The sequence below is a fragment of the Manis javanica genome, chromosome 2 (genome assembly GCF_040802235.1).
Source record: "Manis javanica isolate MJ-LG chromosome 2, MJ_LKY, whole genome shotgun sequence".
NCBI classification, from domain to species: Eukaryota; Metazoa; Chordata; class Mammalia; order Pholidota; family Manidae; genus Manis; species Manis javanica.
The window spans coordinates 25,783,425-25,803,605 of NC_133157.1; the positions used below are offsets into that span (position 1 = coordinate 25,783,425).

The following is a 20,181-nucleotide window of genomic DNA, read 5'->3' on the forward strand; positions in this document are numbered from 1 at the left end:
TAGATTTTTAAAACACAGTATTAGTCTTTGAATTTTATGGATGAAAAGGAGAAGGTTAGCGAAGGTAAAAAACTTTCTTAGATCACACAGCTATCAAGTGATTGTCACAATTCAAATCCAGGAATTTACCTCCAGAGTCTGTACTTTTACATTATCCTAAGCTGCTTACATAGCTGAAGACTGTACAAAACAATCACAGGGTTCAATGAACAAAGGGATCAAAGAAACCAACATTTAGCATTCCTGGAAAATACCCTAGTGCCACCAGGAATGATGCCACTTGCATCAGTCCATACTACAGACCTCTCCTTTGAATTGGGTAACAAGTTGAAATCAAAAAAGCTCTATACAGCTGGTAAGCTACACAACCAAATCTTACCAGCTGACTGTAACCATGGCAACATAAACAAGAGTTTTGTGCTGAGATGAGATACAAGGAGCTGAAGAAGAATTATATATTGTTGAGGAATTCAGGAGGCTAACTAGTAGAAAGCCACACCCTCTCAACAATGAAACAGTTGGGAACATTACCTGCACACAAATGTAACTGAGGTGATCCACAGAAAAATATCTAATTAATAAAAGGCATGGTGGGGGAAAGGTGCCTTCCCACTCTGAGCCCAGTTGTAAGACACCAGGACAGAAAGAAGGTACTTTCCCATTCAGGATTTGAGGAAATAAAGTGTCAGAGACTCAAGAAGCCTTATCCAAGTGCAGTGACCTTTGAGCTTGCTATTCCATCCACTGAACTCTGGGAAGCCCATATGCAGCCAAAGAAACCAGAGGTCCCACCATCTAATTGAGGTGGAGTGGGAATGGAGATGTGGTCCTCTCAGGGACAACTGCTATCAGGTATAAACTGACATAACCCTTCTGAAGGGCAACTTGGGTCTACACATCAAAAGATTTTTTAAAGTATACACACATTGATCAGTAACTCTTAGTAAATAATTAAGGGTATAAGCAGTGTTATTTATAATATTAAAAGGTTGGGACCAACATAAATGTGCAACAAAAGGGAACTGATTAAAAATCAATACATCCATATAAAATTCTGCTGAATCAGTTAAAGTGTTACAGAATTGTATTAACATTGTAAAATATTCATAACATTTTAAGTCAAGGGCAAATTATAAATTAGTAAATATGGTGTGATACCACAATTTTAAGTTTATATATGCATTAAAAATGGGTGTTTTACATATAAATGTTAATAAAAATTTACCTATGGGTGGCAGGACTAAAGTTGATTTTTATTTGATTTTCATTTATCTGTATTTGTATTGTCCTACAATAAGCTTATATTACTTAATTTACAGTGTAACAAAAGTGTACATGCTGGCTATGCTAATACTTTATTCTAAATCTGTTCAACATACAATTAAATATCATCAAGTATCAATAATTGAGACTGCATTCTATCAGAACCTTGTGGCTAGAAAGAGGTGCTGAGGATATAAAATATACAGAAAGAAAACTGAAGACAAAGTCCACAACTTCAAAATATTGTCCATGCTAGGCTGGAGTGGAATATCGCTCCCTATGGCAAATATTAAATACGTATTTGCTGCATTAATAATCCTGCTTACATTCAGTCAGACATTGCAAAGAACATTGTAATTTTTTTTTTTGAAGCAGAGTGAAAGTTTTATTTAGTTACTTAAAGCAAGGAGAGGCACCCTGAAAGGTTGGAGGCTGGAGAGAGAAAGTTTCATATTAAAAGGTTACGCACTTAAAAAGTGCAGGCGACCTCAGAGAGAGGAGCGTCAAAACATTGTAATATTTTTAAAAGGTCTGCCTCACTATATTTCTAATTTTTTTAACTGCCAAGTTCAATAAAAAATGAAGATAAAATACAGTGATTAAAAATAGTGATGAGTATGTCAGTATGCTCCTTTGAAGAGGATACACCTTATACCTTGTACATACCAGGTTATTTTGATATACCCATGAACTTCCAATCCTCTTCCAATTAGGATTTAACAACTCTTCTTTGGCACTGCCATTTGAAATAATTTATTACAGATATACAAACAAAAAATATACTTTAAATTTAAGGAGAAAAGTAAAAAAAAGCCAGTCTAGATTAGAAAAATAATTATACTAATAATCAACAAAAGGAGAAAGTTATTTTGAAGCTGAGATTATAAAACTAATAACAGCAGCTAACAGTTAACTATGCAAATTGTGCCTGGCTGAGATGTATAATACCCCACTTACACTTTCCTGTTCACAGCTCTACTTTAGAAAGCTAAGACCCTCCCTCAAAAAGAAAAAGAGCTAGAGAGAAGATATATATATATATAGAAAGAGAGAGAGAGAGAGAGAGAGAGAGAGAGAGAGAGAGAAAGCAAATTCAAGGTTTTTATCTAAATCATGTTCTATACTTCCTAGCATTATTTTCACCAGACTTAAATAGCTTCCTTTAAAAAAAACAAAAAACCAACTTTACAGGGATTTTATTCCTGTCAACATCCTAAGCTTTAATTACTTTAGTCATACCACCATTTAAACACAAAAGATTCAGGCAAGAAGGGTGGTCATGAAAAAAGCTTGGGCTGTGAACAAAAACCTAGTTTGAATACAGACTACCAGTTGCTAGCCGTGTGACTCTAAACTCACTTAACTTATTTGAGTTACATTTCCCGTATCTATACAGTACTAATAAGAGCTGTTTTAAGAGTTTTAGTCAGTCTAACACAATACTGGATACAAAACAATATTCAGATTTCATTTCTCTTTCCTTTCCTCAAGTAATAACTTTTTTCTGGCTGAGAAAAAGGAGTAATTCTGGAACATGAGACATCTGGTTGCCTATCTGGATATGGTGAGGTCTTTGAACTGCTAAGGTACAGCACGAAGGCATAGGATAGCGGGAAGAGGAGGAAACTGGGATAAGGAAGCCAAGTGTAGACATGCCACTTGTTGCAGGTTGTCACAAACTCCCCTTACTCCATTCAATCTCCCAAATCAAGGTTTGTCCAGTCTTGTACACTCAAGCCTTGCCTGACAGTCACTACTCCTTTCCAAGTAGAAAGTAAAGAATACTCAACCTTTCTTTAAAGGAAAGCAAATGATTGACAATGTATGCTCTTGGTGACATCATTCCTCTGAGATTCCTTCCCCCTTCCTCTCCACCTTTATTATTCCTATAGTACGTAGCTTTCCTAGAGTCAGCAACCCCTATGACTGTGAATGATCTCCTGCACAAACAATTTTAAACTATCAAATTCTAAGCACCAAGATTCTAGAAAGGTGCAAAAATCTTATTTGTTTCAAAGGTTTCTTTAAACATAACATTTCATCAAGAAAAGAAACCTTTAGTATTTTATCTTAAAACCACATAAGGACATAATTAAAAGGTCTGAGTATCAAACAAGGCCACCTATCCATACACATCTTGTTCACAAAAGTGTCCCAGAAACTCAAAATAAAATCCCTCTGTTTATTTCTAGGAGACACTACTGTAGTTTTCTGTATCCAGCAGTATGCCTTACATACCCAAGGCAATTATGTTTTCTTCCTCTACTCAAACAGAGCATCTGTTGCTAACTTAACACTGAAGTCCAAGTTATTTTCACAGACAAAAAAGCAGCTGGTCAAGCTAATCCATCTGCTGACTAGCCCCCATCAAGCTGCCATAAAATTGTCCAGTTAACTTAACCTCCGTTGTCAAACTGCATGAATCAGAACTTCCAATCCTCTTCCAATTAGGATTTAACAACTCTTCTTTGGCACTGCCATTTGAAATAATTTATTACAGATATACAAACAAAAAACATACTTTAAATTTAAGGAGAAAAGTAAAAAAAAAAGCTAGTCTAGATTAGAAAAATAATTATACTAATAATCAACAAAAGGTGAAAGTTATTTTGAAGTTGGGATTATGAAACTAATAACAGCAGCTAACAGTTAACTATGTGTGCTAGGCACCAAGTGATTTTTAAATATTAACATGATCTTCACAATAACTTTTTGAGGTAAATAAAATTGTTTTTTCTATTTTACAGATAAGGAAATGGAAACACAGCAAATTACCCAAGTTCATGAAGCTCATAAATAGGACTCTCAGAGACCTGGCTCCAAAGCCATACCCTTCATAATTTAAAATCCAAATCCCAGTGCCTTACAAACAGGTGTATGTTCAAGCCATCTTCACCCTTTGCCACTTACAGTTCCTAACCATTTTCCTTAAACTGACTAAGGAACCATCCCAACTATTATTTTCATTGTAACATTCTGCAACAGGAAAGGAAAATCATGCTAGGATGCTACTTACTGTCTTCCCTAAAGATAAACAAATTTACAGTTTAGCTCATTATTAGTGAGGTATATAATTGATTCTACAGTAATTCATGAGAAAAAGATGCTCAAATGCAGAGTATTAACTGGTTATAACCATTAATACCAGACATTCATTTTAAATAAAACAAAACAAAGGGTTTTTTATCAGAAATATTATATGAGACCACCAATAAAAGTTGACACATTTTCTTAAACTGATAAGTTGATTCTCAAAGTTATCACAAATAAGATACATTAATACCAGTAAGATAGAACAGCTAGTTCTTTCCTATCTCTGGGAAAATTGCACATATGTTGTAGGTATTCAAAAACATCATTTGGTATAAGACCAATTAAGTTCAAATCTTAGCTTTATGACTAGCAATATGATCTTGCAGGAGTCACAACCTTCAACCCTTGAGTCCTTTTTAAGGGAGGGATAATGCATGCCCTGGCAAAATAAGTGATCTATATCAAAACACATTTGTAAATTGTATTTTACAGTATTCTAGTACTTATTTAAAATGTTATATGTGTTTTCGTATTGAATGATTTTGCCTTATTTTTACAATAACCCTATAAAATATTCTTTCTTACTCTGAAAGAGATAAATTACAATCACATTTAATAAATCATGAGGCAATAGATTATAATCACATTAAGTGATTTGCTCCATATCGCAGACCTAGTAAATAGGAGCATGGAACCCAAGTCTCTGTACTCCAAGTCTTTGCCCTGAACTAATGTCCATCCAGATACCATACAACTTTTATCTAAAATGTTAAATAAGCTGTGAAATGTTTTACAATTTTGGGCAGAAATATTTTAAAGGTTTACATATTCAAAAATGTAATACATTTTAACATTGTATACAAACACAAATACACTTAACATTGTATACAAATTAAAAAATGTAATTTTTAAAAAATGTCTTACTAATAGGGAAATAAAAATTAAGGAATGAATTTCAAGATGAGTTTCAAGATGCACCCACACAATGAAATTATGTGCACTTCAGTTCAACACTGTAATAGACAAGGCTTAACAATCTACACTATTCTCTTATGCCTCCAGTGATTCTCAAGAAGGTGAAAGAGGCAAAATTACAAAAAAATCTGTCCTAATAAGTCTTTGCGGTGTTTTCTAATAATAGAAAAGAATGGCCTCTTAGGTAGGCCGTTGTTTTTCCCCGCTACATTATTAATAACATTTGTGTTTCCTTCTGATACTGTCCTATATTTCAATAACTATAATCTGACAGAAAGCAGGGTGGTTGATTTCTATATAGGAATTAACGACTGAATATTAACAACTCACTTCTAACTGTATTCAAATTACTGGCTATGTTCTCTAAATATTTTTGTTTCTTAACTGAAACAACTAGTTCTGCATAGCCTTTCCTCAACTTCGGAAGGTAAAAAACATGCCATTACAACTACCAAGTAACTAATCAGAAACATCAAACTGGTCAAGGAGCGTGGGACGACTGCCTGACAACTGCTGTCTTTTCCCTCAATTCAACCAATTCTAAACAGTAAGACCTGCTTATGCACTGGTCACGAGACGGGCAGGGGATGAGGGGCAGAAGGCGGTACTATGGAGACGTGGTGCCTGACCTAAAGCAGCATGTATTGTGCCAATACAGAAAACTGGGTGGAGAGAGCATCAGCTTCGGCGTCAGCAGGTAGAGCCCGTGTACCCTGCCTCATCTGCTGCGGCATGAACCCACACTAGAACAGGAGGCTTCAAGAATCAAAGGGGGCCTAGAGCGCCGCAGAAAATGATTTAAAAATGGGGATGGCTCCCTGTTTTGCCCACAGGAGCCAGGACTCTGTACAGGACCAAGGGCAGAGGCCAGCCTGGGTCCCCGGGCGCGGTCCCGGCAGGCCGGTGGGGGCCGCTCTGCTCCCAGGAGGGAGGGAGGCCAGGCGGCCTCCCCACCGCCCCCTCAGCCCGGGCACCCCGCCCACCTCCGCCCAGATCGGGGGACCCACGCCCCGCTTTCCCGCTTACTTTCTGGGAGTCCATGACCAGAGGCTGCCTGCCGGTACCGAAATCGCGTCAAAGAACAGTGTGAGGAGGCGGACGGAAGCCGGCCCCGCCGAAACCGCGCCCCACGACAACTCCCCGCCGCCAGCGCTGCCGCCGCAGCCCGAGTCCGCACCCCGCCGCCGGCCTCGCCCCGTCCGCGCCCCGCCCGTGCGCGCGCCGCCGTCGCGCCGCGGTTGCCAAGATGAGAGGGCAGCCCGCGGGAGGGAGGGCGCCCTGCGCATGCGCTCCGCCGCCGGAGGGGCCGGGCTGAGGGTGTCGGGTGCTCGTCCCTAGTCCCGCGAGTCCTTTGAACGAACCTTTCCGCCATCCGCAGGCCTTGGAATGGAACCCTGGGCAGCCAGCGGCCGGCCTGCGAGAAGGGCACGGAAGGAAAGCCATGGCCCTGGAAAGGGTTCAGCCCCATTCCATCCTGCTTGCCACCTATACGCTGGCCGTGGCGGAGCACCCAGGCTAGACCAGGCCCAGCTGTACAGTGAGAAGGAAAGGGCTGGAACGGGGTCGTAGTGGAAACATGGGAGAGACCAGTAGGAACGTGGCAGAAACGTGGGAACACTGTGGAGACTGGAAGACCTTTCCCAGAGAGCCCCGCTGGGCATCTTGCTACCTGGGATTGATTGATTGATTGATGTATCATTGATACACCATCTTATGAAGGTTTCACATGAGTAACATTGTGGTTACTACTTTCACCCATAAATCCAAGTCCCCCCCACACCCCATTGAAGTCACTGTCTATCAATGCTACCTCGGATTTATAACAAGCACTGTCCCTAAGCCTATTTCATCTCCAGCAAAATAAGAGAAATATGGCTGACTTTGCAGAGCATTGTGAAGGTTAAGTAATATAATTGGAGTGCCCAGTACATACAATGCCCAGTAAATTCTAGTTAACTGGTGGGAGCTAGAACCTGCTCGGTCTGGCCTGAGGGGACTGACTGTGGAAAGGTGGGAAGGTGAGCTTGAAAATATTCTTCCCTAGCAGACACTCATCCTCACGTAACTCTGGAGAGGCTCACAAAATGTACCTGGGCAATCACTTTCGATGAATGAACAAAAGTGAAATATACTGAGTACCTATTAGGTACCAGTCCTACAAACTGAGAATTTAGCAGTGACAAAGCCCTGCTGTCACTTGGAGAGCTTACAATCTAGCATGGGAGGCTAACAACAAAAATATGAGATGGTTAGAGGAGCTGTTAAGAAAAATTACATGGGGTAAATGGATTAAGAGTATTGTGAGAGCTCCGTTTTCCATAGGAAGATCAGGGAAGGCCTCTCTCAGGAGTGACCTGAGCGAAGTGAGAGAATGAGCCATACAAAGATCTGGGGAAGAGCATTCTAAATAAAAGGAACAGCAAATAAAAAAGCCCTGAGAGAGCATTAGCTGTATGTTTAAGAAACATCATTTACCCCACAAGGCTATGCAGGGGTCTCCTCAACTATACCACAATTTCCTTGAGAGTCAACATTTCTTCTGCCCATATCTGTATGCCCAGCACAGGGCCTGCATCTACTGTGCACTCAATAAATACTTTTTTAACTGGACAGTCATGTACAAGAAGTGAGATGAAAGGCACAAAAGGGAAAGCAGAAGTCTGGCTCAGACTAGGTAGATAGTTCTTGAAGGTTAGGGTCCAGGGAGGGCCTGTTGCACAATTTTGCAGCTGAAAGGAGTAATGGCATGCAGTCTTGCAGAGAGATGCTCCTTCTCTTGGTACCAAGAAAAAGAGCCTCCTATGCAAGCTGCCCCAGTTCCATGGGGAGCAGTGAGAGCAGCCATGCGCCCCGCCTCTAGTACACCGCTGCGGCCACAGAGGCTGCACTGCGCAAGCACTGCAGCAGTCAGTGTCCCATGCAGGAGAAATGCAGCCTAGGGAGTAGGAACATCAGATGTCACACACCCTGACGGAGCTCCCCAACCCCGCCTCTGCCTATTGTGGGGCCCACCACTGAAGGGAAAAACAGCATTTAGCACTGTCCCCAGTTCTCTTGCTGCAAGGACTTCACTACTGTCAGAGAGCAACTCCTGGACGCTTGATGCCTGAAGGGCATAATAGCCACAGGAGGAGGCAGAGAGAGACTTTGAAGACAGTGAGCCACAGCTGAAATTTGATCGCCAGATTCTGTCACAAGCCACCTCCCAGAAGCTCCCTCCTGGCTCCTTGCCTCCTCACTCCCCTACTTCTTTCCCTGCAGCCCAGCCAGGAGCCGGCAGTCTGTGACAAGAGCTCTACCCCATTTGACTTCTGCCCTTGCCAGATCTCTGTCTTGGGACAGTCTGGCTCCGCTGGCAGCTCAGTGTGGCCTTCTGCTTCCCCTCATTCCCACTCAGGAACAGCTAGTCTCTTCTGGCTGTGACTTCTATCTTCCCTAACTCATTCCAGCTGTCTGGCTGCAGTCACCCACCTAGCAGAGCACTAAATCTGCACCCCCAATCTACTCTGGCTGCTTCTGGCCCATGGGCAAGTCCTTTGCTGTTTCTGTACTTACCTTTCACAGCTAAATCAGTTTAGAAATTTTCAAAAGTTTACTAATAAACTAAAGCTCTTGTTTGCAAATGTAATCCTCAAACCAGCTGCATCAGCACCACCTGGTAGGTTGCAGAAGTGCAAGATCTCATGCTTCATCCCCAGACCTACTAAATCAGAAATGCTGGGGATGGGGTCCAGTAATCCGTGTTTCAACAATCCTCCAGGTAATTCTGAAACACACTAAAACTTGAGAACCATTGAAGTAAGAAAAAGCAATTTTTTTATAAAAGGAAAAAAAGGAACTACAGAGGCATAAAAACAGATGATATTTCAAATTTCTCTAAGGCTGTTGTGTAGAGGAAGGAGCTGACTTATTCTCTAATATCACACGGATAAAATTAGACCCAAATGGTGGACGCAACAGGAAGATAGATTTCCACTCAACCAAAAGTCCATGCAGAGTAGAAATGGACCTTGTTTGGTAGTGAGGTCCCCATCAGTGTAGTTATCCATGCAGGAGATGGGCATTTGTTCGGCAGAGCTGTCCTAGGGGCATCAGGCACTGGGAGAGTAGTAGAGATAATCTTTAACATCTTTCTGAAACTTGAGGTTCTATCATTCTGCAAACTAGAAGCCAATAACTATACATTCCCTTTCTGACTCAGCTTTGCAACTGTACTCACTTCTGGAATGCCCTCTGAATCTCTCCCCACCTCGACCCTCACAGGACCCACTGCAAGAGCCCACTCCTTCCTGGGAGAGAACATTAGGGGGCAGGTAACTAAACTTGTAGCCATTATGATGTTACTGTGTCACAACACCTTCTTTATATATAATGGTCTGGTTAGGCACTGGGGACACTGAGATGAGTGGAGATCTGGAAGACACCAGTGTTCCATCATATCTTGCCTTGACTCTTGAAATGCCACTGGACTCATCATGTTCAGAGAATGACCAAGAACAAAGCCAATTTATCTGCCTGTTTATCTCCTCATTGTAAAACACTTCTGGCCCCCCGCCAGTTCTCTCCGACACAGAGGAACAAGTCACTGTTACTAGTGAGAACATTACTCACCATCCCCTCTCCCTCGTACAGACTCTGAAAATGGGCGAGGCCAGAGTGAGACAGGTGGTTGAGCCTAGGGAGATCAAGGACTGTAGTGAACTGACTACACTTCTAGTTCATTAGCTAAGCACCCAGATTGTCTGAATTTAAATGCCAAATCTACCACTTACCAAGTGTGTGGCCTTGGGCAGTTACCCTCTCTGTACCTCAATTTTCTTATTTGTAAAATGAGTATATTAATAGTACCCACTTGAAAGGGCTGTCATAAAGATAAATAACAATGTATGTAAAGTACTTAGAATAATGCCTGACGTATAGAAAGTACCTAATAGATGTTAGCTATCTACTATTATTTTCTAATAAACCAGTCTCCCGATTAACAGCCCCAGGAAATGGTGTCTGTGAGCCCTTTGCTACTGCAATGCCATTGCTGTCAGGCTCAGATGGTACTATGTCAGCACTTTCTAGGGAAATAAGTCTCTCTTTCTTTTTTTTTTTAATCAAAGTATCATCAATATACAATCTTATAATGGTTTCACATAAACAACACAGTGGTTTCAACATTCAACCAAGTTCTCATCCCCCCATTGCACTCACTGTCTATCAGCTTAATAAGATGCTAGAGTCATTACTTCTCCGTGTTGTACTGCCTTCCCCATGATCTACCTATATTGTGATTGAGGATTATTGTGCCCCTTAATCCCCTTCTCCCTCCCTCTCCACCCACCCTCCCCAACCCCTCCCGTTTGGAAACCACTAGTCCCTCCTCCGTGTCTGAGTCTGCTGCTATTTTGTTCCTTCAGTTTTGCTTTGTTTTTATACTCCACGAATGAGTGAAGTCATTTGGTGTTTGTCTTTCTCTGCCTGATCTAAGGAAATAAGTCTCTTGAAATGCATTCTTTATTCTGAAGGTCAGTCTGAACTTAATCCTAGCAATAGGACTTTGAAGAGAGAAGATGACAGGATGTAAGCTGGAAGAATGAAACTTAAAATAAGCAGGCAGGAAGGGAAGATAACACCAGGGAAGTATTAGGAAAACCTTGGAACAAACAGGAGGTGGAATATTCTGTAGCCATGAAAATTTTTGAAAAGTACTTAGCAATGTGGGAGAAAGCTTAACATTACAGTTTTTAAAACAAAACAAAACCTTAGCTAGAATACTTTTTTTCTAAATACAACTGGGTAGTATCTACTAGAGAAAATTAACTAATACATTTATAAATTTTTCATTTGTTTATAACTTTTAGCTTAGGTAATGTGGCATTATTTATTTATGAAACTCAGCCTGGTTTCCTGTTATCAAATGCACTACCTACAAGTAGTACACATTTACTTCTCTGCTTTCATGAAAGCAAATCAAAGACAGTAAACTAGCTTTGAAATAGAAACTCAAATTTAGCATGACTTCCTCATGATTAAAAAACGAAGAAAAAAAGAGGTTGGAAAGAAAGATTAGTAGTGGTCAGATTGTTACAGTCTCTAAATTCCAAGCTGGGGTGTTGGGATTTGAGTATGTTGTAAGTGGGAAGCGCTTACAAGTTTATGGGCAGAGTTATTTTAGGAAACTTGATTTGGCAGGAGAAATAAGTAGGACATGAGTGGGATGAGTTTGGGGTGAGGACTTAACTGGGGACCCAAAGGTCCAGATCTCTTCTTCCTACTCCCTGTTTCTAAACCCTTCCCGTTAGATCCCTACCTGCCCCTACTCCCATCCTCAACTCCACCATCGCTAAAATAGTGTTTATCCCAGCGTTGCGAATCTTTAAGTAGTTTTCCAGTCCAATGGAAAATATAGTAAGTTGCCTTTAATGAAAACTGTTGGCTTTCTTCCTAAATCATCTTAAACAAGGGGTCAGCTGTTTTTCTGGAAAGGCCCAGATAGTCCATATTTTAGGCTTTGCAGGCCATATGGTCTGTACTCTGAAACTCTGCCATTGCAGAGGGAAAGCAGCCATAAACTTTCCCAGTGTGGCTGTGTTCCCATAAAACTTTATTTACAAAAATCGGTTGGGGGCTGGATTTGATCCATAGGCCACAATTTATCAACCTGTGGTCTAAAAGAATACTGTTATTTTTCTTAGAAAATAATTCTGCAAATTTTGGTGCCTCTAAAGCCTCCCTGATCATCTGTCTCAGATACTTCAGATACTTACCATACACGTACACTGCCATCCCACCCCTATTTATGAGAGGAATACCGGTGATAATATGATGGGCTAATTATCTCTGGAGCAATGATAGGCAAAGCAGTGTGCTCAAGGACCTTTGGCTCTAGAGCTAGGTGTGAGCCCTGACTGCCAGCTGAGTGATTTTATCACACAGTGAACAACCTCTCTGGACCTCTGTTTGCTCATGGGCAAAATGGAGATAAGAGGTGCAACCTTATAGGGTTTTTGTGATGATTAAATGTTTAGCCTAATTGGCATGGAACAGGTACTCAATAAGTAGTTATTAAACAACATGACTCTATAAATAACAAAGTCAAACAGGACAGAGCCAACCTGAATGAAGAGAATTCTACTGCAGATCCAGCCTTCAGGCCAGTACCGACACTGGAGTGAGAAGCAGCAGAGGGTCTCAAATATATACCAGGCTAGATAGGAAGGCACACTACATTTAAAGACACTGCTGCAAGATTTGTGTCAAATACTTCTGAATGATCATTTATTAGGCAGCCCTATTGTAGCAAATCCACTTGGCTGTTGGTGGTTGGGGAACATGGCCGCATGCTTCCATCCAAGTAATAAGATCCTGCTCTATATCCACAGACTCTCAACAGCTGGTGAGTGGGAGAATCTCATGTAAACAGCCTCTTCTGAGTTCATTCTTCTGGCCTCAGGGGACCAGTCACCTTTTCTTCAGCTGAAAAATAAACACGTCAAGACAATGAACGCTTTTTTCCTGGGGAACACAACACAATGAGAAGCAAGTGAAAGCACCAAATAGCATGGGATCATCTTTAAAGAAGACACTGTGAAATACAAGAAGGCTACACACACACACACACACACACACACACACACACACACACACACAAAGATTAACAAATAAGAAGGATATCTGAGAGCCTGGGTTCAAATCTTTGTTTTGACCCTTATCAGCAGTATATTCGTGGACAAGTTAACTTCTGTGCTGACATTTCCCTGTGTATAAAATGAAGATAGTCATGGTATGTTCCTTTATGACTATTAAATGCATCAATAAATATAAAGCATTTAAAATAGTGCCTGACACATAATAATGAATGCTAGATTAGTGTTTGCCATTACTGGTATCAGTGTTATTCTTTCACAAAGATGTTTTTAGAAAAGCTGAACAATTGAGTCAAGCAAACACGTAACTAGTCAAACTCAAAAGTAATCTGAAAAATATGACTGTATGGTATTCTCAAAGACCCAAACCTGAAATTCAAATGAAACCTTGGGTTTTTCACTTCTGTGACCCAGCAGTGGGACAGGTCAGACCAAGATAATGGGTGTTCCTGTAGTTTGGTTCAATTCAAGAAACAGTGATTGAATAAATGTACAAAGTTAACAACTATACTGTGATTTTCTAAAAGGATATCCTTCTTCTTAGGAAATACACAAGGGAGTAATTAAGACTAAATGGCCATGGTATATGCAAATTATTGTCAAATGACTAAAAAATATTAGGTGTACATTTATTCATGCATATATAGAGAAAGAGAGAAATCTTTAACAACAGGTGTAACAAGTCTGTGGTGTCTGTGTACTATTCTTATTGCAGCTTTTCTAGTAAGTTTGAAATAATTTCCAAATTAAAACTTTGAAAAAAAACATTAGGATGGGTTAAAAATAAAAAAGAAATGTTAACTCATGCTTAACTATCGCAAGCACAGAGTCACTGCGGAACAAATGGAGGTGACAAGATATAGTCCTGACAAGATGCCAGGATGCCAGGAGAGCCTGGACTTGAAACAAGAGGGTCATAAAGTAGTTCTATGATTCATATATCCAATGGAGTTGGACTAAGATGACCTGATACACCTGTCTCCACAATAGGTTCTGCTTGTTCCCAGGTGCCTAAAACAGGTCGTATGTGGCACTAAGAATAACATTGCTTGAACTCCTTGCCCTAAGTTTCATTTTATAGCTTTAGCCTTGAGATTTTCATTTCACATGCCTGTTATTGCCTCTTTTCTGATCTCCTGACTCAGATTTCTCCCTGTCCATTTTGCAAATTATTGATTGAATAAATCCCTAAATCATTGCTTTCACTACACCAGTTACTCATTCAAGAAATTCCAGTGGCTTCCTATTTTCCACAACACATTATTTAAATTTTGTTGTCTTATCAATTCTGTGTTTTATGATTTTACATATTTTAACCTGCATAGTCAACTTTCATAATTTTTTCCCCTGTCACTGAAAATAACATAACATAGGATTAGACTGACATCTGATAGTGGATGATGCGTTAGTTACAGTCATGTGGTCTGAACACAGGCTCAGGCCACAATTTGTCTGAGATTGAGATAAATGTCCTTTCCTCCTATATTTTTTAATTTAAGTAAACTCTTCAATTTTAGAATATTTTTCAATTTACAGAACAGTTGCAAAGATAATACAATACGGAGACTTCTCACATACTCTACACCTAGTTTCCCCTATTGCTAATATCTTACGTCACTACTCTACATTTGTCACAACTAATGAACCCACTTTAGCACACAGTTCTTAACTTAAATAAAGTAAGTTCCATACTTTATTCAAATTTAATTAATTTTCCCTAACTTTTTCCTATTCCTATTTTTCCTATTTCCTAATTTTCCTTAATTTTTTTCTGTTCTATTTTTCTATTCTAGGATCCCATCCAGGAGTTCAAATTGTATTTAGCTTTTCTTATACTTTAAAATATTATTTTAAAAGCCAAATGTAAATAGGATGTATAAGCTGATTGAACATGATTTTATAAGACACTTTGATGCAATATCTTTCCTACTACTTTTGAATACGAAAAAGCTTGTAGCATTAAACGCATTCCAAGGCATAATTAAAGCATTCATTTCAATGCTTCCTGAATTTTCTCTTTGTGTCAGATCCCTTGGGAGCCCACATCTTTCTCAGATTTCATGTCCAAGGACACATCTAATCAGCTGGTCCAAGAAAGTTTTGCTTCCTATACAGTATAAAGGAAACCTCTACATGGTAACCTTACATGGAGACTCCTGAAATCTCATGTTTGACACAAAGTGAGCTTTCACTATCATCTGTGGAGAGTACCTCAGTAACATCACCACTGATATTATTCCCTCATGGGTGAAGAATATTTGTGTCCTTTATGGAAACTGATGGTCTCAACTGGCCTTAAGCTGCCAGTGAGTTTTCTCTGGTTCAATTATGGGGAGTCTGTTCACCCTGCTTATATTGCTCATTAACTCATACAGCTAATTAACAGGCAAGGTTTAATTGCTCTTTCTAGCCTCCAGCTTCACACTGGATCTGAATTCCTTCTGACACCTTCATCTTTTCCTGCAGAGCTGGAGTAGAAACAAAAAGTTCATAACATCTGACCAAGTGGCTATTTTTCCCATCAGTAGTGGGTAATTTTCCATTCTTTCTCTTAAGGAAGAGACACAATACCCCTTCTTAGAAGAGTTTCTTAGATGATATCTGAATTAAAATACAATGTCCTTTAGCATCCTGCAAAGGGCTAATAGTTATAAAGATTTCAGATAACAGAAATATTTGACTTAACATACTATCCTCTAGGTCCATCCACATTGTCACAGATGGCAAGATTTCTTTCTTTTTTATGGCTGAATAGTATTCCATTTTACATATGTACCACCTCTTCTTAGCCATTCATCTATTGATGGGCACTTCAGGTATCATGCTAAGTGAAATAAGTCAGAGAAAGATGAATACCATATGCACTTAATATGTGGAGTCTGAAAAACAAATGAACAACCAAAACAGAAATAGACTAATAAACACAGAGAACAAATGGTTGGTTACCATAAGGGTGTGTGTGAAATAGGTGAAAAGGATAAAGAGGTATAAGCTTCAAATTATAAAACAATTTAGTTACAGGGATGGAAGTATAGCATAGGGAATATAGCGCATTATATTTTAATATTTTTGTATGGTGACAGATGGTAACTACACTTTACATGGTGAGCATTTAATAATGTATATAATTGATGAATCACTAAGGTATTCATCTAAAAGCAATATAATATTGTACATAAAGTATTTTTCAATAAAAAAGTGATTATGAATAATATCTGAAAAGTGACAGCAGCTCTTTCCAAATGAAATACTTGGCATGGTATTTTAAACAGGCAACATAGGACTTTAACCAATTCTATATATTTTTTAAATTTTTGGTGTTTCTCTTGTCTGTTTGGAAACCAAATGTAAAATTAAAGGGAATTATAAAAAAAGAAAAATTCATTCATAATTCCACCATCCTAGCATACCTATTTTCAGATTCATGACTTCCCTTTTGTCTTTGGCAAAACATGTGTTCTCTTTACATTACATTATATTCTAAAACATTTCCTATGTTTCTGGTTTTCATGTGGCTTTTTAATGATTCCATAACATTTCATTAAGTAGCTGTGTAATTATTATTTAAACATTCCCCCAATGTGCTCTATGAGAGCAACAACTTCTGTTTGTCTTCTTCACCACTGCACCCTCAGCATTTAAAACAGTGCTGGGAAAAAGTAGACAGTCCATGTTTGTTGAAGAAGTGCATTTAGGTGGGGTTTCAAATTTTACTCTCATTTTTTCTTATTTTTTATTTCATCCTGCTTTCTTTTGACTTAATTTTTTCTTACTCTACATCCTTGAAATGAAAACAGTTTACCCTGATTATTATTTCTGCTTTATGTAGAAAATATTAATAGTTGTCCATTTTCCTTGATTATGATCTTGGTGTGATTGGTATGATTCCATGTGAATCCCTTGCATATCTGAAATGTGTTTATTCTACCCTCACATTTATTTCATAGCATGGATAGGTAGAAAATGCTACAACGGAAATCATTTTCCCTCACAATTTTGAAGGTGTCCCACCATTTTTTTTTTAGCTCCCAGCTCTGTTGAGAAAGCCATTGCCATTCGGATTCTGATCCTTTTCTCTGTCTCCCCTGTCCCCTTCATCCTTCCTCTCCCTCCTTCTCTCTGTCGCTCCCCTGAACCTCGCTGGACCGCCTATTGTTTGAATGTTGAATCCCCTGGAATGAATCTCTAATTTTATCTTTTCCCTCTTACTCTTTTTACCCTACTTTCTGAGAGATTTCCTAAAATCCATCGTCCAATCATTCCATTGAGCTTTATATTTTTGTTCTACTTTAAATTTTCTAGAGCTCTTTTTTATTTTTTGAATCTTCCTCTTTTAAATAACTAGCTATTTTCATGGACATAATCTTTTCTATTATCTATCTTTATTTGGTAATCTTTAGAAAGTTTAAAAATTTTTTTAATTTAAAAATTAAAAATTTTTCTTCTATCTTAAACAGTCTGTTTCCTCCAAGGCATTTTTCTCTTTGTTTGGGCTTCTGTCTCTCACAGTAGAGACTTATCTTAGGGTCTGGTAATTCTTATTTCAGAATGGGGCCCTAAAAACTAACTGATGTTTTTATTTGTGGGTAGATATTTGTCATCGAAGTGCATCGCTATAGGGCGATCTGGTTGGACCTAATTAATCCCTCTAATTTTAGTATGGTACGTTTGCTCTGGACATCCCCCTAAGTCCTGTTTTACTCTCTTTAGAGAATACCACTCTTAGTTGGGAGAGAAGCGGCCGTTACCTGACCTCACAGAATAGAGGACGTTACCTGGAAAACTTAATTTTTTAAATATACCTTTAAAAGATTTAATTATAACTTAAACAAAAGTACACAAATCTTAAGCATTTTTGCTTAATGAATTTTTACATATGCATGAGTTTTTGGCTAATGAATTTTTACACATGTATGTATCCATGTACCACCACCCAGGTTTACATACAGAAGAGAAGAGATCCCAGGAACACTCCCTCCCTCAGGCCGCTCTGAGTCCAGGCACGCCCCAGAGGAACCAGTGTCCAGTTCTCTTTCACCACAGATTTGTACTGCCTGTACTTAAACTTGATTTAAGCGAAATTATACTGTGTGTGCTCTTTTAAAAACTGTCTAGCTTTACTGATAATTGATGTGGTTACCATGGGGGAGGAGTTGGGGAGGGTGGATGGAGAGGGTGAAAGGGATAAAGGGGCACAAAAATTCTCAATCATAATATAAGTTGGTCACGAGGATAGTAATACAGCATGGAGAACATAGTCAATGATTCTGTCACATCTTTCTATGTTGACAGATAGTAACCGCACTAGTGGGGGTGAGGATTTAAGAATATGGGTGACTGTTGAACCACTGTGTGGTATACCTGAAACCAATGTAAGACTGTATATCAAAGATATTTCAAAAAAAAAAGAAGTGTCTGGCTTTTTGCTCAACATTCTATCTGAGATTTATTCATGCTGCTTCAAGTCAGCTGTAGTTCATTCTTTTTCATTTCTGTGTTGTATGCCATTGTATGAATATACTACAATTTATTACTCCATTAGACTATTGTGGACACTTGAGCTGCTTCCAGTTTTTGGCTTTCACAAATAATCCTTCCATGAACATTATTGAACATGTCTTTTGCTGCAAATGTGTTTACATTTTTGTTGGTTACATATCCAAGGGTGGACCTGCTGGATCTTAGGACATATATTTATTTTTAACTTTAATATATTATAGCCAAAGAAGTTTCCTGTGTGCTTGTACTGATTTATTTTCTCATAAGTGTGTAGGAGAGTTCAGTTGCTCTGTAACCTAGTCAATACCTTTAACTAGCTGTTTTGGTAGCTGGGTAATAGTTTGTAATTGTGCTTTTAATTTGTGTGTTCCTGATAACCAAAGATGTTAGCATCATTTTATGTGCTCATTGGGCATTTGACTATCCCTGTTTGTGAAGTGCCTGTTCAAGTATTTTACTCATTTGGATTGTCTTTTTCTTAATGATTTGCAGAAGATCTCTATAAATTTTGGATAGGAGTCCTTTATTAAATGTGTTTTGCAAATATCATCTTTCCAGTCTGTGTTTGCCTTCTCTCTTTTGATTTTGTCTTTTGATGAACAGAAGTTCTTTTTTTTTTATGTCAAATGGAAGGCTCAATTTTAAACAACTTAAAAAGGAATAATTTCATTTAAAAGTCTGGGCCATTTTGCTGAGTTCATATAGTACACTGTAACAAAACTTGTGTTAAGCAGAAAATCGTTTTTGTTCCAGGGTTCAGGGTTATGATTCTTGTCCCAGCTATCATCAGGATTGAACATTTCTAGACACAAACTATACCATGCTACCCTAGGATCTCTGGCAGCAGTAAAGAGGAAGAGAGAGATAACACACTTGGTCGTTCTCACAGACCATATTGCAACAAAGATTTGGTCCCTAAAGACAGAAGGACAACGCTTCCAGGCCCAGGGAATCATTGTCTATGCCCCCCTTCTTTACACCTTGCTTGTTAATAATCTGATATTATTTTAGGTATGTTTTGTGTAATCCCGCAGATGTCCCCACCCCCTTTAACTTTGTGGAACAGTCAAGTATTCCATTATACACAAATGATAAGTTTTATTACTTTTAGCAAGGAAGTGGCCTGAACAGACAGTTGGCCAACTAGCTAATTATTGACAAAGAGGCCTATAAAGCAACTGTGTTAAAACTAAAGCCAACATTCAATTCTTTCTTATCTATAAAATATGATAATTTCATATAGTCAACTTGCTGTTTTTGGTAACTTTGCAAATAGTTTATGTTGGAAGTATGCCAGAAGTAAAAGTCCTCAAATAAAAGTGGCATTATTGTACACAGGAGTAAGGACTCAGTATGTATCAGGTGAATTCGAGTATGCTGAGATGGGTTATGAAATTATATCTGCCTAAAATTTACTAGGTTTTGTAGTTTTTTAGCCTTACTATATGGGCCTGGAATTTGGGCCTTATTTGTCCATTTGTCTCTAAGGAACTTTTTTGACTCCATCTGAGTTATACTCTTCTCAGGTACATGTCCTTCCTATGATCCTCATGTCTCAAAGGAGGATGTTAATCTCCTACTCATGTTAGGTAACAGGTAAGGAGCATGGGTCAGTGTCCAACTATACCTCAGGTAGTTGTTAGATAATACAATGCACTCATTTCATCCCAGTATTTATCAAAAGCTCAGCTAAGACATATAAATCAACAGAATAGAATTGCAAGTCCAGAAATAAACTCATATTTCTACAGTCATTTGATTCTGACTTTGTCAAGTA

The 20,181-nt window shown here is 38.9% G+C and overlaps 2 protein-coding genes across 5 annotated transcripts in view; both read right to left on the reverse strand.

The window, feature by feature from the left end:
- FSD1L (fibronectin type III and SPRY domain containing 1 like) overlaps nucleotides 1–6,489 on the reverse strand; it is an 84,853-nt gene extending 78,364 nt beyond the window's left edge. For 2 of the 4 annotated variants that reach the window (XM_073226713.1, XM_073226699.1), the window contains exon 1: nucleotides 6,298–6,487. In XM_073226713.1, the coding sequence (XP_073082814.1) occupies nucleotides 6,298–6,312 (15 nt within the window). In that variant the 5' untranslated portion in view covers nucleotides 6,313–6,487. Of the gene's footprint in view, nucleotides 1–6,297 lie in introns of all 4 variants that reach the window. The other 2 variants (XM_073226721.1, XM_073226708.1) reach the window with 2 other exon arrangements.
- A 6,020-nt stretch (nucleotides 6,490–12,509) lies between these two features.
- SLC44A1 (solute carrier family 44 member 1) overlaps nucleotides 12,510–20,181 on the reverse strand; it is a 176,604-nt gene continuing 168,932 nt past the window's right edge. Inside the window, exon 16 of the mRNA XM_073226806.1 lies at nucleotides 12,510–12,735. Within this exon, the coding sequence (XP_073082907.1) occupies nucleotides 12,721–12,735 (15 nt within the window). The 3' untranslated portion in view covers nucleotides 12,510–12,720. The remainder of the gene's footprint in view (nucleotides 12,736–20,181) is intronic.